We start from the raw sequence: 22,311 nt of genomic DNA on the forward strand, positions 1-22,311 counted from the left end.
TCCAAACTAATCAGAAATGCCAAATATCTCTGAGCCAACACAGTTGGGGCTGAGCTTAGAAAATACCAGCAAGGGGCAACCACAGACTATGTAAAATACAGCATGGTCTCCCACAGAAATGTCCTGTTTGCCGTTTTAAGAATGTGTAAATGCAGAAATGTTGCATTGCTAAATTTAATTTTGCTCTGGCTCCCGTAGGAGTCGAACCCATCAATAAATCCTTAAGGGACACAGAAGACTGCAGACTCCAAACCATGACCACTGTGATTATTCTGTTAGATGTGACAGAGGAGAGAATGAAGCAGGCAGAGGGAGAAAGGCAGTATAAGTAAATGAGGGAAAGGCAGATTTTCTGGCATGAGAGATAGCATCATTTAAGGTTGTCATGGGCCTTTTTTTAGCCACATATTGTCCCAAAACAGACTTACATTTTAAAAGTGACCTCCCACGACCTTAGTACCTAATCCAATCAAACAGCACCACAAGTGGGAGTGTATAGATCACTCTAGCCAATCGTGTTATAGCGTGCTAACAGGATTATGGGGGTTTTAGTGTGCGGATTCCACCCTAGAGCTTTCGTTTTACTACTTACACACATCGCATTGTATTCATATCATCAGAGCCTTCTTGCCTTGTCTTGCATTCCAGCTTCTCATGCCTGTCTCTATCTTTCTGTCTTTCTTCTTTTCTTTGCACCTACTGTAGCCTCTGGCACTCAAACAATGCTGTCCTAGCACATTATTCTGTTAAGATTTCTTATTGTAACCTGGGAGTGAACACTCGCACAAAGCCACGCTGAGAAATCACAGAGACATCCTCCCAAATGTCCGGGGGGAGAAGTCATTAACACTGTTTCTGCCGTATAACACTTCAGAATCTTCATGTGTTTGCTGCACAAAGGTGAGGAGAAGGTGAGAGGACTAATTAGTAATTAGGTAGAGTGCAGGGCAAGGTAGACCAAAAGCATTCCTCTCGCATGGAGCCACTTTGATAAGAGGCACCAATATAGCCCGGGTGCCAGACTGACTCAGCTTTCAACTCGGCGCTCAGTCTGTTTTGCCAAGAGAACAACAAAGGGGCTGGAGGGAGCACAACTGTTCTGGCTCCCGTGCCTGCTAGTTAGAAGACATGAAGCCGGTTTGATGTTTGGGATATGATCCTGCAAATTATGGCAGACTGACAGAATAGATGGATTATTGTTGTGTAATTGCCTAAATTGCCTGCTAACTGTGCTGTCCTATATCTCAGCGAAAGCAGATGTTATGCAGATCTGCAGAGGAAATACAGCTCACAAACCTCACATGATAAAATTAGAATGTGCCACTAGATGGAATATTTACGCTCTCTTTGAACACGAGCCAGCGATGTGTGTGTTTCATTTGCACATCTGTACATGCACTTTACGTTTTTTTGTGTGTGTTTAGAACAACAGGCATACCGAACATGAAATTAACATAATTGAACTGCATTCATCTAAGGTATAAAAGTGCTAATTTTATGGTCATTTCCATTCAGTGCCATCACCATGCTAAATACACACCCCTCTTTTAATGAAGGGAGACCATAAACATGGGGCAAGACCCGACATGTTAAAGTAGACTGCCAGCTCACGGTTTGATCTCGATATTTCAACCGATGAAATCAAACGCACAAATTCCATTTTCAATTGTGGTGTATTTGCAGTGGCTTCTTTTAATTTCTGCTGTATCATAAAGACACAACCACCCATTCATTAGATAGATTGCACAACACAGCGGCTGCGGTGTGCTTTGACCTCTTTTGTGTCCCACCAAAACAATCTCTGCGCAATATTCATTCCAAGGAAAGTTCGGGAAATGATGACCCATTGGGGACACGATGTGAGACGACGTGTCGTTATAGTCCTGGGAACTCATTTTAACATTACCACACAGGGTAGTCGTGTGGGTACTTGTTGTGAGCATCAATGGTTTGCGTGCTGTGGTGTGCATGAACATTGAATAAGTAGAAGTCATCAAAATCACATGCAAAACAGTTGTGTTGTGTAGTTTTATAGATTCTGGTGTTTAGACCCTCCGTGGGTGATCATAAGTGCTTTGTTTACATCTGTCCAAGCTGTGGGAGTCCTCCATGCATGTGTTTTCAAGCCAGGAGCCTCTCTGGCAGCATCCTAGAATTCCCCTGTGTGGTGTGTGCGTAAAAGAGGGGCAAGGCCTTTCTGAATCAGGTTAGCTCGCCATTTAAACAGCAGACAAAAGACTCTGCTAATTAAAACTATGGCTACTTGTGTTTCACTCACTCTCCTTCCCTCCCCTCTGCTTTCTCACTCTCTTACTTTTCACACACATGCACTTTTCAAATGCCTAATTTGTACGCATCGTTAAGCGCTGGACGAACACACACACAACCTAATACGAAAAGACAATGTTCTTTGTGCCACGGCGTCCTAATGAATCCACCCTACAGGAATCGCCGTGGACACCTCATCGGTCACTGCCCTGCTGCCTGTTTGTTTGGTCTGTGTGCGGTCAGTGAGCTGGGTGCCCCACACCAGAGCACAACCCAGAGCATGGTCAAGGCGCAGCGAACAAATTATAGCATGAGTGAACACTGAATAATGCAGCCACCAAAAAAATAACCACTTCATTGTGAGTAGAGTTCTCCATGCAGTACCACACCTCAGGGTGTTGGCACACATTGAAGAGGAAAAAAAAAAATGCCGTCGGCTTTTCGTTCTGCACCAATGAGTGTGGTAAAAGAAGGAGTGACACTGAATAGAGGCTGAATTCTGCTGGTTGAAAAGCATGCTTAAACGCTGGAAGTGAAAGGTTTATGGGAGGAAATTGTTGAAACATGTTAATATTGCGTCCAGAAAAGAATTGTATTGTACAAACACCCTGTTGAACCAAACAAACCTCGAGGATAAGCCGTGTGTAACTAATGCCTATTTATTATCTCCACAGGGATCTGAGTGAGAACTTCATCCAGTCCATCCCCAGAAAAGCATTCAGAGGAGCTACAGATATCAAAAACCTGTGAGTACCCCACCTTCTGCTGTAGGGATGGGTGTGCTTAGCTGTGCAAATAATACTTATCTTCATTATTTAATAATGATTTGGAAGGTCAAATGACAAAACATCCATCCATCCATTTTCTTCCGTTTATCCGGGGTCGGGTTGCAGTGGCAGCCAGCTAAACAGGGCATTCCAGACCTCCATATATTCAGTGACATATTCCAGTTCCCCCTGGGGGATCTCAAGGCTTTCCCAGCTCAGATAAGATATGTAACCTCTTCATCGAGTTCTGGGTCTACCCCTGGGTCTACCCCTGGGTTTAGAGGCCAAACCTCTAAATGAAGGTGTCCAGGATGCATCCTAATCAGATGCCTGATCCACCTCAGCTGGTTTCTTTTGACACAAAGCAGCAAAGACTAAACTCCAAGCTTTCTCCAGGTGTTCAAGCTCATCTCCTTATGTCGCTACCAAGAGCTCATGATCTTGGTCGTGGGTTGGAATGAAGACCAACTGATAAGTAAAGAGCTTTGCGTTCTGGTTCAGGTCCGTCTTCACCATGACCATTCAATGCAATTCCAGCATTACTGGTGACGTTGCTCCAATCTGCCCGTCCATCTCAACTTTAAGGCTCCCAAACCAGACACCATGCTTGTCACAGTTACCTATTGAGATCCTGCCCATGAATCTCCCAAACAGGATGTGAGACAAGAGGCAACCTTGGAGGAGTCCAACACCCACCAGAATAGGGTTTGACTGTATGCACTGGGAATACAACTATGGCTCTCACTTTGGTTGTACCAAGATCGGACACCTTGTAGAGACAGTCCTCGTACCCCACACCACCACAGTACCAGAGTGACATTTTACAGTGCATCTTCTTGACAGTCAAACCCAAAGATATTCACTTTAATTTCATGGATGTCTAAGACAGTCTGAAAATATTCACATTTGAAAAGTGTAGCTGATTTATTGTCTGTTAAATTACTGATTAATTGTCTAGCTGTTCTGGTTGATCAGTCTTAAAATAGGCGATGGTAACTCGATGAAGAGTCAATCAAGAGCAAATCAAATGACAGCTACTGAGTGTGAACAGCAGAGGAATGTTCTTCATTCACAACTTATCCAATGTAATTTCAGCATGTTAGCACTTCACCTGGTCTGGTTAATAGCCTGCAGTGAGAGTAAAACATGTGTTCATACTGGTGCGAATGTTCAGTGGACCGTGTGGCAGTCCGAGCAGACGAACACACATGTAGCTCCCAAAAGATGAATTATAGGGACGGAAATTTACATCTTCACCAGAGTATGCACGCACATGGACACATAGATTTATGAGGTGCATCGATGCAGATAAACAATCAGTCCGGTCCCTTTTTGCTACTCCTGGGGTTACATGAGCTGAGATGACTAAACCACTATCGATTTACCATAGTCCATCAGTGTAGTACTTACTGTATCAATGATTACAACTACCCTACAGGGAGACGGAAAGGTTGTGTATGTGTCTTGTGTAACAAAGCCGCTCTCTCTCTCTCTCTCTCTCTCTCTCTCTCTCTCTCTCTCTCGTGTGTGTGTGATCTACAGCCAGCTGGACAAAAACCACATCAGCTGCATCGAGGACGGCGCCTTCAGAGCGCTGAGAGGCTTGGAAGTGCTGTAAGTATCTGAAGTGATGCTGTTCATTTAGCCCAACCTTGTAATATTCCATTAAAGCACTTATTTAAATTAAGACATTGTTTTGCCCTGCTGCTAATCATAACTAATATATACACATCGCGCAGACCTTGGTTATTATACCAAAATGCCCCCCTGTGGGCCTCCTGAGGGGGCCTGCATCATGGAGACCAAGCTCCATTAAGTCACAGTTGACAGCAGCGTTCCCCTCCATCACATTAACACCCCCCCACCACCCACCCACCCACTACTCCACCTCCATCATCTACACACCATCCAGCCCTGGGCAGGCCATCTGACGAGGGGCGCTCCTACCGTCTTGTTTACAAATTCTATTCAAGTTAGCGTTCCCCGCCTGCACACATTGCCGACCGTGCTATGCAGTTTAAAGTGTTCAATTAATCATCTCTTGTCAAAAATCATAATCACAGGCCTCTTGTAGAGATCTCCACCTGAAAACAATGTGGAGTAACAGTGCAGGCAGTGGGACAAAGGCACTTTAGACAGCCGTGTTATTTTGATGGTGAAAGATGTGATTTTTGTGGAGGGTTTAGGAGGTAGTATCACCAACAAAAAAAACAAAAAAAAGACATTAAAGGCTGCTTTCATGGATGAATTGATGTAGTGATGGGGTTGTCTTAATGGTGTAAGAGGGTATAGGAGGTTGTTTTGATGGGGTCTGTATGTATAGGTTTTATGGGGGAGGACAGCTTGAGTGAAAAAGGGGGAGCAGGTTGAAATATGGTAAAGGGTTATTAGGCTGATTGAAATGACCCGATTCTCTTGCTGCAGCTGATGCCCAGGGTTCGATGGAAATGTGTATACGTGTGTGTGTGTATGTGTGTGTGTGTGTGTGTGTGTTGTATGTTTCTTGTACAAGTAGAAGCGCTTGGGAGCAGGCTCGCGTGCTCGTATGCATGCGTGCATATTTGCATGCACGACTGTACGTGTGCGTGGGAGGTGCGAGGGCTTCCCATCTGTGTGGAATGAGGTGTTATATTCCCAGTAGGCCACAAAGAGAGACGAGAAAAGAAAGAAGGGGACGGATTTAAAGAGATGGAATAGAAGCGGATGGGCACAACAAAACACTTTCTGAAGTGAACATTTTCCAATGACTTTTTTCTTTCTGGCACTGACAGTATGACTTCTCGCTCTTCTTTTTTTTTTTCTTTTCTTTTCACAGAACGCTGAACAACAACAACATCAGCAGCATCCCTGTCTCCAGCTTCAACCACATGCCCAAATTGCGAACTTTGTAAGTCACAAATATCCCTCCCACTACGCTCTCTACCTCTCTGGAGGTATTCTTTAAAATAAAACTATAATGCTCACACAGATTAGAGAAAAGGCTAAAGTTCCATGTGATCTCAATGGGAGCAGACAGGTTCTGTCATTCCAGCCAATGTTGGGTGGCAGCCATAACCACAGAGTACCACAGAGGGGTCTGTAGCAATGCCAGGGGCCATTATCCCCTCCATCTAAAGACAACAACTGGCCCAGAAATACGCAAATAGCCCCAGTAGTCTATTGTGTATTGTGCATTGTATGTGATTACTAAATCTGAAATTATGCACAAATTAAAACAATTATGCCTGCTGAAACTCTGAGCCGTGACTCCACTGCTCTTGTGGTGACATTTTGGGCTTCCTCACTCCCAGTGGGGTTATATTATATAGCCTTTTCCTGCTTGTGTGTACACTATGTGTCTGTGCACAGGGGTTTGCAAGTTAGCATACATGTTCCCGAGGTCCACCGCACCACAGCAAGAGTTATTCTGGACCGACACAGAATCGCAGGAATGCAGTGCTTGGAGTAGTTGGTTTAGAAAAGTCCTCTTTAGTGTTCCTCTTTTTTAGAATGTGCCATTTGCAGTCGTCCATGTAGCATATCATTTAGTGTGTTTTGCCACAGGGCTTGGATGTGATGAGTTGGAGGAAAGAATAGACACTTTTTATGCTATTTATGTCTTCAGCGGGTGGTATTTTAAATAGACAAAGTAGATCTCATTTAAAGACCCCCTTCTGTGAAAAGGGAGTTTTATACCCGTCTCTTAAGTGTTTTACTATCTCAAAAATACAAATTCAGGCTTCCAGGGTTTCATACGTAACAAACCTGGGGAGCTAGGTCTGGATTCGTCCTCAATCACTCAGTGTTACAACTTGCCATCGTGTTGTGTGGAGTACTTTTACAGTGTTTGAGCCAAGCAGGAGAGAGGCAGAGACTTTATATATCTGCACATTCTAGAGGAAGCAACGGTATAGCGTTACATCTAAGCCATTTAAAGTCAGGAAGGGATCATTTTCATGAGATACACTTCTAAATATGTCATTTTGATGCACAGAGATGAGTTTTTTAGGGGTTTCATAAAGGACCGCAGAGAGTCTTAAATGCATCAATTTTTTTCTCTCATTTCAGCCGTCTCCACTCCAACAACCTGAACTGTGACTGTCATCTGGCCTGGTTGGCCCAGTGGCTCAGACAGAGGCCTACAATTGGTCTATTCACCCAGTGCACCGGCCCTCCTGAGCTCAGAGGTCTCAATGTGGCAGAGGTACAGAAGCACGAATTCAGCTGCTCAGGTAAGATTTATTCAACTTTAGAGGAGTAACACCTCCAAAACAGTGCATTTCACATTGGATGCAGTTTATTTAGTCATTTACATGCACGTTTGACAGGGAAGCAAGTTTCACAGCATCTCAAAAAGGGTTGCAATGACACATGAGTACTTTAATCAGATCATTCACGACAAACACTTCCTCTCCTAGGTAGCACTTATTATCCCTCCCCTCCTTCCACTCCCGGTGTGTTTTTGTGTCACTGTGTATTCACCTGGCAGCCACCTGACAAACTCCTCTGCCCCCAGGCAACCCCCACAGCGCTCCTCTGGCTGTTGCATGCGTATCCAGCTTTTAGGAGCTGGCAGTGATGCTCGGAATATACCCAATATATATAAAACACACAGCTGGAGCAAAGGCTGCCCCCACTGACAGTGGAACCCCTCTCCTCGGTTGTCGTTATTTATGGCCTTTCACCTCCTCGCACAAGGATTATTGTGGCTTTGAAGTCGTTGTTTCTCTCATGCAACGTGTGTGTGTGTGTGTGAGACGGAGAGAAAAGAGAGAGCATGTGGATGTGGGCGTGTCGTGGCGTGCACTGGGGTTATCATATCCGGACAATGGAAAAACAGCATGAGAACCTCCACTCCCCACAAGGCCATCTCACTCGCAACACCAGCTGCGAAGGGTGTTTGTGTCTACGGTTGTGTGTGTGTGTGTGTGTGTGTGTGTTTGTGGGTGTGCGTACCTCTCTCTGTGTCTCTCTCTCCATGGGTTGTGATTTTTACGCAGCCATACGGCGTGACAGCACAGATCATTAACTATTCATCGCCCAGGGAAAGAGACTCAAAGCGTGGGAGTGTAACGATTCCAGATAGGAAAGGGGAGCAGGGGTTTGTCAGGAAAATTTTGGTTTCTGGTAGGATACAGATACAGAAAGTTAAGGCTTTTGCACGACGGGGAGCTGCGGCTTACATAGCACGCAGCTATAAGGTTCCATCGTGTATGAATTTTAAAGGATTGGTCCTGTGTGAATCTTAACGGTAAAACATTTTGGGAAAAACAAACAGTATGTATTTCTCTCTGTGTTTAAGTAGTCAGTCATGCATTCACGCAAACACATGCTCCCAGTTTCTTCTTGAGAGGATGAGTGACCAGAAGTTGAACTCCCAGTGAAGGACTCATTAGGGACTGGCTCGCTGGCACACACATACACACACTTTTTTTTTTTTGTTTTTGTATTTTTGATATTCAGCACAACGTGGTCGTGCATGTATTTAGTTTGTGCTGCGACCAGGCCAGGCCACCTGCGGGGGATTTGGGGCAGGGTGGCTCTGTGTTGGACAAGAGGAAGAAGAAGAAGAAGAGAGAGAAAGAAGAGAGGCATGTTGCTGAGTGAGAGGCAGAAGAAGGGAAACGGGGTACAGTTTGTTATTCATTGATGCAAAAAATGATGAAATTCTGCAGCACTCTCAGTGTTATGAGTCACTGACTGTCACTCCCAGTATTTGGCTGGAAAGCATCACTATATTGTAAATTTTTTGCCAGTAATGAGCAGAGCAACACATTTACTGCTTCGCTTCGAGGGAAAAATATTTTTCCAGGCAGTCGTTTGTCATCAATCGACTTTGAAAATGAACAGATCCAAAATCCGAATCTAGAGCTCATTATTTTCAGTTTTATAAAAGCGTTGAATTTTCTGCTGAGTATCTATACTTAATGTTGAAAAAACATGGAAAAGCAGATTTAAAAGGCATTAAATCTAGCTGAAAATTGAATTTTAAAGTTGAACAGTAGGACATGCATGTTTTTAAGATTTAAAATCTGGATCAAAATCAGTTTCTCTTAGCTCCTTTTGAGAGAAGTATTGAGAAATGATCGGGCTTACCTACATTAAATACCACTGCCAAACCATTTTCATACTAATAACTCAAAATCCTTATATTCTAGTTTATGTTAGAGTTGCTCAAGTTTGTTTTATTGGCCTCTGCTGTGATTTTATCGAGCGTCGTAGACCCCCTTTCTCCTCTTGATCATTTACAGCAGAGGAAACTCAAATTTAGAAGCTGCTTGTGCCAAATCAAGGTTACATGACCGAATGGCTGTTGTATTGAATTACTGCTCGCGTGTAATAATAAATGAAGTCAAAATATTATGTTTGAAATGAGCGATTGGTAATGAATTGCTTCAGGTTTTAATAAAATACAGCTCTTGTAGTGAGTGGGAAACAGGGAAAGAAATGACTCTATAAAAAAAAGGGAGGGAAAATGGGAAAGAGACAAATGAGAAGAAGCCAGTGATAATATTTTGAAATGATGAGAAACATGAAATGGAGTGAAGTTATATGTATAGACCTGTGAGCAAATGGACAAAAGGTAATGGACTGCAGTGATACAGGGGGGCGAAAATGAGGATGCTAAAGGGAGTGAAAAAGAGCAGAGAGAGCAGGTGGAGGAGGGGAAACTGATGGAAAAGTGAAACAAGTAAAACAAGGGAAATGGGACGGGAATAGAGCCGTAGAGATGGCGGATGGGAAAGAGATAATGGGGAAAACAGCAGTAGGAAGAGCAGGGGAGGAGAGAACATCAAACAGCTTCACCTCAAGTATACCTGTCAGGGAGCTGTCATTGTTAAGGCCGCTCCAGCTGTGCTCTGCACTCTCCCTGATCCCAGGCCTGTCAAACATGCCATGTTAGATCAGAAGGGAGTTTTTCTCTGCCCTACACCTGATCCCAGATCTGTCAAACCTCTGCCATCCCAGATCACACGGCCTCAGATCACGTGGGTTGAGCGATTGTGCCAGTGTTGATTCACACTCTTGATGCTATTTGCTATCTGATTCCCAGATCTGTCAACGCATCCCTTCCCGTCAGGTTGATTGTGACCGAGCAGACGTATAAAATCTGACCTTAAACATTGCTTATTAGTGAAATTGGTCAGAGAGCTAAAGGCAGTAATTTGATGGTAAACCATAATGTTTCTTTCTGTTTTCGGGAGCAGAGTTTTGAGCACTGTGCTTTCTCTGTCACTAACTTTCACCATCGCTCACTCTGTCTTCGTCTCCCCCGAATCCCTACCTCCCCCCCTTTTCGCTCTCTCGCCAACATTTTCCACACAAGCTGAGCGATAGATAGGGAGGTAATTAAATATTCATGGTTTGAAACTCGGATTAGTAATGCTGTGTAAATGAGGCCATTTAAAAGTCTGTTTTATTCATTTTATCTGGGTTAGACTTACATACACACATCTTGTACACACACACACACACACACACACACACACACACACACACCACACATACCAAACAAGCTGCACTGGCAGTGCAAGCGCCCGCTCTTCACCACACCGTTGACAGTGCCGTAGCTATTTGAACAGGTATCTAGAGACAGCATGATGGGCTGTGTGCTCTGTATGCAAATTAAAAAGTTGAAGTGTTTTAGAACAAATGGAAGTGAAGAGGTGGGGGTTGTAAAGCTGAATGTGCAGAATGGCATCAATTCCACACAGAGAACGCAGACTCAGGAGGAAAATTTGCGGTGAGATCAATGGATGTTATTGGGAGGCCTTCAATTGCCACTCCAGCTCTATTATTCAGATCTTTCTTCTCCCCTCCATATATTGTGGCACTCCTTTGATAGATAACCTAGTTTCTTCCCCACTGATTCTCAAGGATATACGGCTTTACAATAAAGTCAAGAGTGGGATGTTTCATTTCTTTTTCTCAATGTCAAAAACATCCCTGGGAATCTGTGTGTTCATTTGGCATTCACTTTATACAGCACAAAAAGGTTGATGACATGAGCGGCGGCGGAGAGATTGTGAGCTTCACTTGGGAGCAAGAGCTGCTCCGAGTCGCTGTACAAAGCCTTCAGGGAAACAGTCTCATAATGTAACACCGCTTATCTTCATGCTGCAACTATTGAAACCAACAAATCCACCTGCACTCACACACCTGTCGGAGCTGCGTATTCCTCTTTTCTCATCATAACATATCCTCATTTTTCACCTCTTCTTCTCCCCTCTTTCTTTCTCCCCAGGACATCAGGAGTCTTCCAACCTGCAGCCGTGCAGCATCGGTGGAGGCTCTTGTCCTGCCATGTGCACCTGCAGTAACAACATTGTGGACTGTAGAGGGAAAGGTCTGACCGCCATCCCAGCCAACCTGCCTGACAGCATGGCTGAAATGTGAGCACGATACCTACTTTCTTTAGTCGACAATCTCACCCCCAAATTTAAAAAAGTAGCAAAATCTGCTGTTTTCAAGGCCCATTGTAAGCAGGTACAAATGCACAGCTCTGTTTATAAGAGAATAAATTAATAGTCAGTTATCTTGAAAGGATATTTAGATTTCTGCCTGCGTCCTCATTCAGGCTGCTCGTCATGTTGTGGAATAGAAGTAAATAAACTAATGGCGAACAAGAGGTCATACCTGTAATAACGCCACAGACATGGACATAATTCAGTATATGTGTTCACATTAAATGGCATGAAGGTGATCTTTGATTAACGATTTTCACAATTTTCAACTTATTAAGTAAAGCTCCTCCAAGTCAGAGATTAAAACATGGCTTTGTCTCATCAATCAGCCTTTAATTAATGTGTTTGATCATGCGTTGGTTTAACTGGGCTGAGAAGATTAAAAAGCACCTGTTTTATGTACATGTGAATTTTTTTTAACCATAAAATCACCTGGCAGGGTGTCCATAAATTTGCAGTACACAAGAAAGACACAGAGTAAGAGCAGACTTGGACTGCATGCTCTTATCAGCTCAGATGGCTGTGAACCACATGCGAGTGCTTTGTTAACATCCCTCCCTCAGTTTATCAGTGCTCCAACATCTGTCTGGGCATTAACTGTTTGCAGCCCACACGCTATTAGCCTACTGTAATTCCCGGGAATGCATGGCTAGACGTTTCTGAAGTAGTTCTTTTACCGTCGTTATCAGGGGTTTCATGCCACTAGTTCGAGGTCTGCATGAAATGGTACAGCAACACGGTGATTTATTCATGGTGTGAAAAAAGGCTGGATGGAGGGAGAGCGAGCCAGCGGTCGCATTGCATGTTCTTCCAAGGAGCATGTGTGTAGTTAGGAGGACACAGCAAGTTTCTAGGTCTCCTCCTCCCCATGGGGTCTGTTTATAAATACCCAACTAGCATGGAGGTCACAGATCCCATGTTCCCCAACAACCCTGGCCCATTTCTAGTGCAGTGGTGTGCTCAATTTCCTCATTTGGACATATACTTCACACTTCTGTGTGTTCCCGCCTAATTGAATGACCACCCACGAAACGCTGAGATATTTTAAAAATCATTTTAAAGGCTTCACACATCCTGCATTTTGACTTTTGAGGTGTAATTAATTTCAGCCCTACATGTTCTGCAAACCATAAAACATGGAAAAACCGAGATGCAATTTTTCTGTGTTTTATGGTTTGTAGACCTCTTCGGCATGCCCTCCGGTTGTAATGTTCCACAAGTGGAATATCATAAAGACTGATGTGATCTATGAGCCCAATAACCAACGAGCTGCACTAATGGGAGAACAGGGAGAGACTGCTGAAAGATAGCTCTTCCATGCACAGGTTTTATAGACAGAGGATTCTGTCTGCACAGCAGATGAGTAAAGACATTTTAAAACTTGCCCTGCCCTTCACATCTAATTGGTGCTTAACCATGTCCCGCTAATAAATAAATGTTCTAATTCATTTTTTACAAGACCAGAGTGATGGAACACTGACTTCTATCACGTGCTTTCCTCCTGCCCCATCAGAGCTTTACCTTACAGGTTCAATTCCCACAATGCTATTTTCTTCGCTTCTTTCTTGAATTTTTTTTTTCTCCTCTACATTTCTTTCTATCTTCTCTCCCTCTTTCCCAGCTTGCCAAATCACCACAGGCAGGTTCAAGGAGGCAGATCACTGGTGAAAGAATAAAAAAGGGAGGAGGGGTGGCGGGGGGTGTCCGCTCAGTAACTTGGTGCAGGAGGTTTGATCTGTGCTTGAAGTTCATTATAAAATCAGTTTCAATTGCAGCGAGGCGGGCTGCTGGGTATCAAGGCCAGCCTAATGCCTTGTTAATGAGCACTCGGAAACTCACATACACACACAAACACACACGCATGCTGCTCTCATTACGTACAAATCGGAGAATTGCAACCTCTCTGCCCTGCTCTACCCTAATGAATGCCAGTGTTGTGTTTATGGCTGCGAGGATGTGAGCTGGTTTCTGTACTCCTCTCTTGTGAGACCAGGCCCAGTTAGCCTAAACACTACCACCACAGATTATTATGCACCGTAGTCTCTGTCTGCAATGACTGAACCATGCCATAAAATTCTCAACCCCCCCCCTCCCCTCCTTCTGCCTTTCATCCACGCCGCTACAATCCTGCCATCCATTTCTGACTCACGCACGCACTGGGTGAATACCCAAAGGCATAATGTGTTTCCCTTTAATGAAAACCATGCTCAGACCCTAATGAAAAGGATGAAGAGCATTGATTGGGCTGACACAAACACCAGCTCAGAGACACACGCAGACAGACACACACATACAAATGTTCAGTCTGATAAATTGGATGGGAACCATTGATTGTCCGTCCACAGGCGACTCTGAGAGATTGTTTCTTGTTTTTTTTCCTCTGCCAATTGGACGGAGTAGCTCCTTTGTTGATTGCAGGGATTAAATCGCTTGCACATATCGGTCTGCGCGGAGCGACAATGCGAAGGCTAAAAAGTTGTCAGACAGCATTGTGTTTGCGTGTGCCCTTGTCTGGCTCGGAGGGTTTTTGCTGTATGTTGACACACACCGGAGCACCACAGCATGTAGGCATGCACGTACACAACCGATAGTGACACTGAAACACATGCAAACAGCGTGTAGAGTGCCAGACTGGTTTGGACCAGTCAGACAGACTGGTTGATGAGAGAAGGCGCTAAAGCCACTTGGCCCACCACTCTGCCGCATGGTGAGGGCAGAGGAACCACAGCGCTGTCACTCCGCTGTAAATCCACAGACACATTGGGACAGGCAGACAAAAACAGACAGAGAGAGCATGTCCACCGCAGGAATCTGTGGTCTGGAATCAGCGCTATCCTAAGAATGTCAATTGCGCTCCTATATCGCTCCATAAATGTCGGCCACTGCTTTGAAGCGGGGAGGATTCTTGATTGAAAAATTTGGAAGCTCAAAACTGTTAAATGGCTGTGGCTAATGTCTAACAAAACATTTACCCCCCATGAATAGACATAAACACAGCGATGCAGGAGGCCTAAAGAGGCATGTCGTAAATCTGAACAGAATAATTAAATCATGTGGAAATGGTCCCATGCCAAGAAATCACATACTTTCAGAAGGTGGTGGATAAATCTATCAGCAGCCTTCTGTTTGCCAAGAAGCTGTGCAGATTTTTAAATATTCCTCATTTTCCTGCGGTGACAAATAGCATCTTAATGATCTTTAGATTCCGTTGTAGCCGCTGGCCTACCACAGCTCGCGCAGGCCTGTGCCTCCTGGTCTGCAGCCAGTTCCTCTGCTGGGAGGCAGAATGGTAGAACAACCAGACGGGCCTGCAGCTGGCTCCCTCTGGGCCCTGCTAAGCCTCGGTAAGGACAGTTTTAAAAGCTGTGAACTGACCTGCAGATAAACAGCCCTCTGCCAGCTACACCAGGGAATTGGTCTGGGACTGAGCTGGGTCCTTAGTAGCAGCCTGAAACACACATGCATGCCCACACTAATGGGGTTTAGGGATGTCTGTTTTCTTGGGACCATCTGAGACTGATTAGAGTCTGTTACCGCTCTGTACTGGATGACCAAATGTATGTTTGTCTGTGTATTCATTTCATTCTTTGACAGTTGTTTTATGGTGAGATTATGTCAGACCCCTTTCTTGTCAACTTGCTCTTTGGCTCACAGGAAAAAGTAAACTCAAAGAAGTTATATTTTACCACGCTGCAAAGGTTTCAGTGGACACTTTGCAGACACCCAGAGGATGAGGGCAAATTTCACAAGAGCAAGTGAGATCATTATTGATTTCAGAATCTCATATGAGAACATAAGTGCTGGAAACTGTAAATGTTATACCGCGAAGAAATATGACTTTTAGTCAAAGGCCTTAACACCCTCGCACAAAGTGAGATGGAGCCTTTTCCCCCTCCAGGCCTTTTCCACCGCACTTTAATATTCAGACTGTTTATTGGTTCTGAGGATGTTATGACTCCAACATGCCTGGACCTATTACAGCTGGGGAATAGATCTCCGCTAATATAATCAGGCCAATCACCAAGGGTCAGAGGTGATTACTCAGCTCTGTTACCATGGAGAACTATATTGTTTGGTTAACTAATGGTGTCTCCTCTCCTCTCTCCTCTTCCCTCCTCTTTTCTCCTCTTTTCTCCTCTCCTCTCCTCTCCTCTCCTCTCCAGACGTCTGGAGCAGAATGGGATTAAGTCGGTCCCTCCCGGAGCTTTCTCTCCCTACAAGAAACTGCGTAGGATGTAAGTACAGCGGTACACTCACCTCAGGGCTAAATAATACAGATGAGAACAAGAAGTTGAGAGCTGGAAAAAGAAAGCGACAATTGGCAGTCTTCACATTCCACTTCCAAGGAGCATGAAGTATTTATTTTGTCTGTGCCTTAAGAACATATTCTTGTTCTCAGACTTAGGGTGGCATGGAAAGCAAGCACTCAGATCCTACATGAGCATAATAACAGCTCTCATTTTTCATTGCTGCACACTGGTATTCCCCTGGCTAGTGTTGTGTCCAGTCTGTGTATGTGTTGTGATTGTGTGGGCAAACTGCCGGCTGGGACGACGATGAGGGGACAGAGAGTGTGCTGGAATGAGGGCTGAGGCTTTGCTGTCACTGGGAGTGAACGGTGACAGGCTGGTAGTTGAGCCTGAGTGGTTTTTCACCCATCCAGCCAGCTGCCCGGTCACCTAGCCAGCGCACACCAGTCGGCCAAACCCATAACTCCCAACACCACCAGGCCTGACCGACATAGCAGCAGGGAGACGGAGGAAACGGAAGGTCAGGGAGTTTCTCTGCCCTTCTTGAAGGATTCCTCGCCGTTTTATCATCCGGCTCCGGGGACAGTTTAAAGTTCAGATGAGGTGAATACAGAGAGGTGGACAGGCCCGAGCAGCTGCTGTCTCATTTTAGAGTCAGGGGATTCTCAAGATATTTTATCTTTTGTACAAAAACTAAAGCATTTTATGCGACAATATTGCAAAACTGTGACTTAACCAGGCCAGATTTCTACATTAAACAAAACCATTTCAGTAAAAAAGCAATACAGTAAGATTGAAGCATCATTACCAGAAAATGGGTCAAAATTTTTTAGTGACTATTACACAGACTTTCTTGCAGTTTTCAGAGAATACATAAATACCAGATTTAATAGCAGTTGCTGAGTGAAACATTTACGATAACGAATCCAAATATTAATAAACTGAAACTGGAGGGAGCAACCGATATCTTCAGCAAGTGAATATTTATTTGTTACCACGCGAAGACGGAGCGAAATTTCGTCTAAGTAGGTGTTATCCATCTGTTCTTCCAAACAAACATGACCTGCTCCTGCGGTTACGGCTACTGATTCTGCATTTAGCAACAACAATGCATGGCCGCATGTCTGCGTTGACCCTCGGCGTCTCTGTTGATTCAGCTGGCTATGTGCCCTCACTGGCCGGGCCTGTCCAACACCCTCAGCACACAGCATGTAGACAGCATCGATACATCATGATGAATACGGTCACTCTCCTGGGTCTGGCTCTGCAGATGTTCACGTGCGTTTTTATGTTTCACGGTAAAATATTATGTAGGAAAAATGGGTAGATATAGGCAAAATTAGCCAAGTAAAAGTTTGATAGAAGCTGTTGTGTACATGTCTGCGTATTTGTTTATTCATGGTGTGCCTCTCCTGACCCTCCGCATCCTCTTCTCCCAGTAACCGTCTGCCACACACATTCGCTTTCACCTTGTCCTAGTTTGGATGACCTTCACGTGAACCGCCACTTTAGACGGGGATGCAGTAACGGTCTTCATACACCCATCGCACACACTCACAAACCAACCAACGTCTGAGTTTACAGACACACACCAGTGCATATGTTGGCTTCTTTGCTGCGTTTTCATTTCCAGGAAACCTCAGTCCTTTGCAAGAAGACAAATGGGTACTTATTTAACTGTTACCCCCAAATGAGAAAATATCCCTCTTCTTCACCACATGATGATTTTCCTTCAAAGGTATCCAGTCGACTGGAGTTCAGTCCACATACTCCATTAACTCCCTCTCTCCATCTGTCTTTCTCTCTTTCTGTCCCACTGTTCCCCATTTACTGTTGCATTTACTCACACAGACATGCACACATAAACACATAGACACACAGGCTTAGTGGTTATCCTGTGGGGAGAGGCCTGCGGATCCTATTAACAACAGCTATGTTCAGAGGCAGTCTACTGTATTTCGCTTTGGATTTCAGCCTTGCATTACATTTTTTGCTTGCACACACACCGTGATACGACAGAGGATGGCTTGATAGGCCACAAATAACATGAGTAAATGTTTTGATTGGCTGCACAGCTCCCTTGAAGGGACGCATCATCAAATGTGGGAGAGAGCTGGAACTTGTCCTCATCCAGATCATGCTACATTTGCTTCTCCTTCGCTTGCCAGTGACAGGCAGGGTACTTGCATCCATGCCACCTTCTCATCAGGAAGGCGTTAGGTGACATTGAAACAGGATCTGAAATCCCAAATCTCCATTTCTTTTCACTAATTCTCTGACCTTCCCCTTCACCACAGAGACCTGAGCAACAACCAGATCTCAGAGATAGCTCCCGATGCCTTCCACGGCCTGCGCTCCCTCAACTCCCTGTAAGTGGCCCTGAGCCAAGTTCGTGCAAAAGTATCAACCCTGGTTGTCATTTGCCGTGTCTAAAGCAAAGCTTGTGTTGTGATTTCTCAGTGTTCTGTATGGAAATAAGATCACTGATCTGCCCAAGGGGGTGTTTGACGGCCTCTACGCCTTGCAACTCTTGTAAGTAGAAGACACACACACGAACACGCTCTGCTGATACTTTGCAGACATACACTGAACACCAGCTGCCCTTTACTCCCACTCAGCAAAGGAGTCATAACCTTCAAGTAAACTTTGTACCTGTGCATAGTTTTCTAGTTGGAATGTATAATGAATGAATGCATGAAGAAACTCTGACAAGCTGCTTCCCCTCCCTCTCTTCCTTCTTTCTTCCGCCTTCCCTCCCTCCCTCCCTCTTTTCCTTCTCTAAGGTTGCTGAATGCCAATAAGATTCACTGCGTTCGTGCCAACGCCTTCCAGGACCTGCAGAATCTCTCGCTGCTATCGCTCTATGACAACAAGATCCAAACCCTCGCCAAGGGCACCTTCACTTCGCTACGAGCTATACAGACCCTGTGAGTCAAACACGTACACGCTCTGACACATGCTGAGCCGTTACCATAAAACATGAGCCAACACAGGAGTTGTTTACTCACAGGTCTGTGTAATAACACGGGAATGGAATTGTGAGGTAGAAAACAGGGGAGTAGATCTATCATCTTCACAAACACACGGACACACACACACACAGCTTCTGCGGCCAGATTGAGATCAAAAACAGCACATACCACACCCAGTGTTTCCACCACGGTTACTCAGACGGCACCAATTCCGTCTAAATGAATGTCTCCTTTTTCCCTGTCCCAATAAACAAGGCAAACCACACGCAGTTATCAATACAGACCCCACACCGTGGCATCGGAAACATGCTGCATAACAAAAGTTTTCCGCGCTGTCATGGAAGACACCTGTTGAGGGTGATGGATAGTGCTGCCACACACACACTTACAGAGCAACGGGTATAAGTGTCTCAGGCTAAAAACAAGCTTCTTTTTGTGCCTGCATTCTGAACAAGGGATAAAAATACATGTTGAGCCTTCTCCCAGTCATCCAAACTGACTGCATAATTCCAATGGCAGCACACTCTTCAAACTTACGTAGGGCCGGGTGATACGGTTACATTTATTGCTGGAATGTCTGAAAAATGAGAAAAAAGTTTTTAAAAAAATAAATAAAAGGGCACAGGCACTTGATTTTAAATGTGCACAAATAGTCAGGCGTACAGTCAGCATTCACCTGTGGCTTCACACAAGATTCAAATCCCACTCTCCTGAGTGAGGGTCCTCTGTTTAACACATTACACCACGACATCCATCCCCATCACGGGCTTTGTTGCACTTTATACTCTTTCACCTGGTTTGGGTGAAAACCATGTGACTGGCCAAAATCTCCCGTCACAGGCTAGATTTTCTAACGCCTGAACACGGAGCCAAGAGGAGGCGCAGACATCTATTTTCCTCCCATCCACTTGAATTACAGCGTGCTGAAAGGTCATTAAGGAATTTGTGACTAATGACGACATAAATATACGGCCTACCTCAGCTTTAATAAGTGTATTTTGCAAAATCTATCTATCAATTTCCAGTTAAATCGTTGCATCGTACTAAAATGTCAAAGCATTCCTTTGACATGATCATTACATTTTAATGCGGTTTTGCTTCAAGTCAATAAACACTCATGTAAAACGATCGCTCCATGCTGAAGTTTATAATGCTGATGTATCTACAAAGATGTTATTATGTTTCTGTAGTTTCAGGGGGAAAGTCTGTTGTAAGTTTGTTCCTTTCATATCTGCCTCTCTAATCTTTTCAATCCCCCTCTCTGTTCTCCAGTCATCTGGCGCAGAACCCATTTATTTGTGACTGCAATCTGAAGTGGCTGGCAGACTACCTGCGCTCCAACCCGATCGAGACCAGTGGCGCCCGCTGTGCCAGCCCACGTCGCCTCGCAAACAAACGTATTGGACAGATCAAGAGCAAGAAGTTCCGCTGCTCCGGTAGGCCGGTGGCTCTGTGTCACTGTCTCCCCTGTTTATTCCTCCTCTGGGGCTCTCTGTTTCCCAGACAGGCTTTGTTGTTTTTACTCCACTTGTCTCTCTCTGCTGCACTCTTACCTTCTCTCTTTCTCGCCGCTGGGAGTGGCTTTTATCCCCGCATTGTTCCTCCCTCTACCACATACCACATTTAATGAGTGATCATTCCTGGCAAAAGGTTTTATTCGGCCCATCATTTGCCGTGCCGGTGCTCCTCAATCAATAACTCCCCAGACGGACTTGGGGCCAAGGAGAGAGGGATCGTTCGCGCTTGCTCCATTTTCCCTCCATATTACCACATCGTGAGTCTGGTTTCACATTCAGACCACAGTGAGCTGAGGTCACCAGTCAAGGCTGGTATAAGGGCTAAAGTTTCTGTTCGTGCCCACCATTTCCCTCACCCTCTGCCAATCTCGGGCTCTCATCACTCCCAGCCTCCATCTCTGTTTGCCCGTTCATTGCTCTCTGTTCGCCAGGCTCAGGTTTCCTTCATGCCCCCTTTCCTCTCTCACTCCTCCTCCCTGCACCAGCCAAACCCCACCATCTCCTCTCCCCCCCACCACCCCATGCCCACCATTGCGTTTATGCACTGTGCCATGCTCTCTGGCACTCTGGTACTGCTGAGGTTTCACACGTCTTTATAGCCCCATTTGTTTGGCTCGACCTGCTGAAGAAGGCAGTCCATGTGTTTTTCCTCTTTCTGTTCACTTTCTTTTTTCCCTTTTTTGTGTCTTTCTTTCTGTCTTTCTCACTGTCTCCTTCTTTCCCTCATGTCACTCTTCCTTAGCAACAGCCAAATATTTACCACCTTTTTCACATTGTTAATAGTTCCTCCATGTTGTCACGCACAGAGATAGTCCTAGGCTTCTCTGTTTAACTGTCATATACCTTGAGTCATGTTTCGTCATATATAGGCTCTATATATGACTGTTCTGAAGCATAGCGATGCCACAGCTATGCTGGCCAGACTGGTCTCACTGACATCCGTCCCTCTTTCTTTTCTCCATCACAGCCAAAGAGCAGTACGTCATCCCAGGTGAGTGGCTTGTAAATGTTCACACCTATCATTGTCTTTCCCGCTTCTTTAATTTTCCACCTGCAGCCATGTAGCGGCATCACTTTTTCCATTGCTTACTGTTCGTTTAATAAAATTCTTCCACAGGTTAAAGAATAACTTTAGCTTGTTACAGCTTGGGTTAGCTTTTGTAGTTTTGTGTGTAGTTAGCAACTTTTTGCAGAGAGCTGCAGAACACAGGAGCATTGCTAAAAAAGATAAATAAATAAAAGTCAAGTGATGCAAGTAACACAACTATTCAACAAACCTGCAAGTTCGCCAAACTTATACGGAAGAGAAAACAGTATGTGCAAGTAGTTTTCTTGTACAATGAGGATTTTTGTAGTTTGGTTTTCCCTCCATCCTCTCTTGAAATAATTACCAAAAACTATGAAAGACCCAAGTTGTAATAAACTGGAATAATGTTTTGATGTGGATGAACTTCAGAGGAAATAGTCTTCACAGAAAAACCATTGTGCATTTAAGAGTAAAATTAGTTGAAATTTGCTGGTATCGGCACTTGAAGTATTTTTGTACGAATAGCTAATTGGGCCCGAGAGTGGTTGTACCTATGTGTGATGTTTAATGTGATATGTATGTGTGGGAGCATCTGTTTCTTCTCAGCTCTGTTTTCCTAACAGTCTCGGCACACGGAGTCAAAAGGAAGTGTCTCTTTGCTTTGGCATTAGCACAGACAGTCAGTCAGCGAGAGGGACAGAAAAAGGAGGGAGGGAGAAAAGGACAGAGGGGAAGGAAAGTGTGTCCTTTCTATCAGTAAAAGCTAAAGAAAATAAAGCCCACCAGAGGACCCAGATTCCTATCAGCGGATGTTTCCGGACCTCTTAACAAGAGCACTTCCAAGAAAATAACTAGGAGGAGCAGTGATGTGTGTCGGACCCTTGCGCGCCCATGTGTGCGTTTGCGGCGCTGCGGATGCTCGTGCAGTCCATTGTCTATGTCTGTATGTGTGTGTGTGCGCGTGCGTGTGTGTGTAAATTAATGTGTCTTTGTGTGCTAAGTAGAGATAAAGCTCTGCACTGGCTTAGAGAACAAATGGGAGTACTATGTAAGCAGAAGGAAGATC

At 44.7% G+C, this 22,311-nt stretch overlaps 1 protein-coding gene across 1 annotated transcript in view; it reads left to right on the top strand.

The window, feature by feature from the left end:
• Positions 1-22,311, top strand: part of slit1a (slit homolog 1a (Drosophila)) — a 79,817-nt gene that overhangs the window by 47,748 nt on the left and 9,758 nt on the right. The window contains exons 5-15 of the mRNA XM_008282420.1: positions 2,943-3,014; positions 4,578-4,649; positions 5,851-5,922; positions 7,083-7,246; positions 11,260-11,407; positions 15,643-15,714; positions 18,027-18,098; positions 18,190-18,261; positions 18,513-18,656; positions 19,974-20,137; positions 21,186-21,209. Coding sequence (XP_008280642.1) covers positions 2,943-3,014; positions 4,578-4,649; positions 5,851-5,922; positions 7,083-7,246; positions 11,260-11,407; positions 15,643-15,714; positions 18,027-18,098; positions 18,190-18,261; positions 18,513-18,656; positions 19,974-20,137; positions 21,186-21,209 — 1,076 coding nt within the window. The remainder of the gene's footprint in view (positions 1-2,942; positions 3,015-4,577; positions 4,650-5,850; positions 5,923-7,082; positions 7,247-11,259; positions 11,408-15,642; positions 15,715-18,026; positions 18,099-18,189; positions 18,262-18,512; positions 18,657-19,973; positions 20,138-21,185; positions 21,210-22,311) is intronic.

Source organism: Stegastes partitus, unplaced genomic scaffold (genome assembly GCF_000690725.1).
Source record: "Stegastes partitus isolate 25-593 unplaced genomic scaffold, Stegastes_partitus-1.0.2 Scaffold270, whole genome shotgun sequence".
Classification (NCBI taxonomy): Eukaryota; Metazoa; Chordata; class Actinopteri; family Pomacentridae; genus Stegastes; species Stegastes partitus.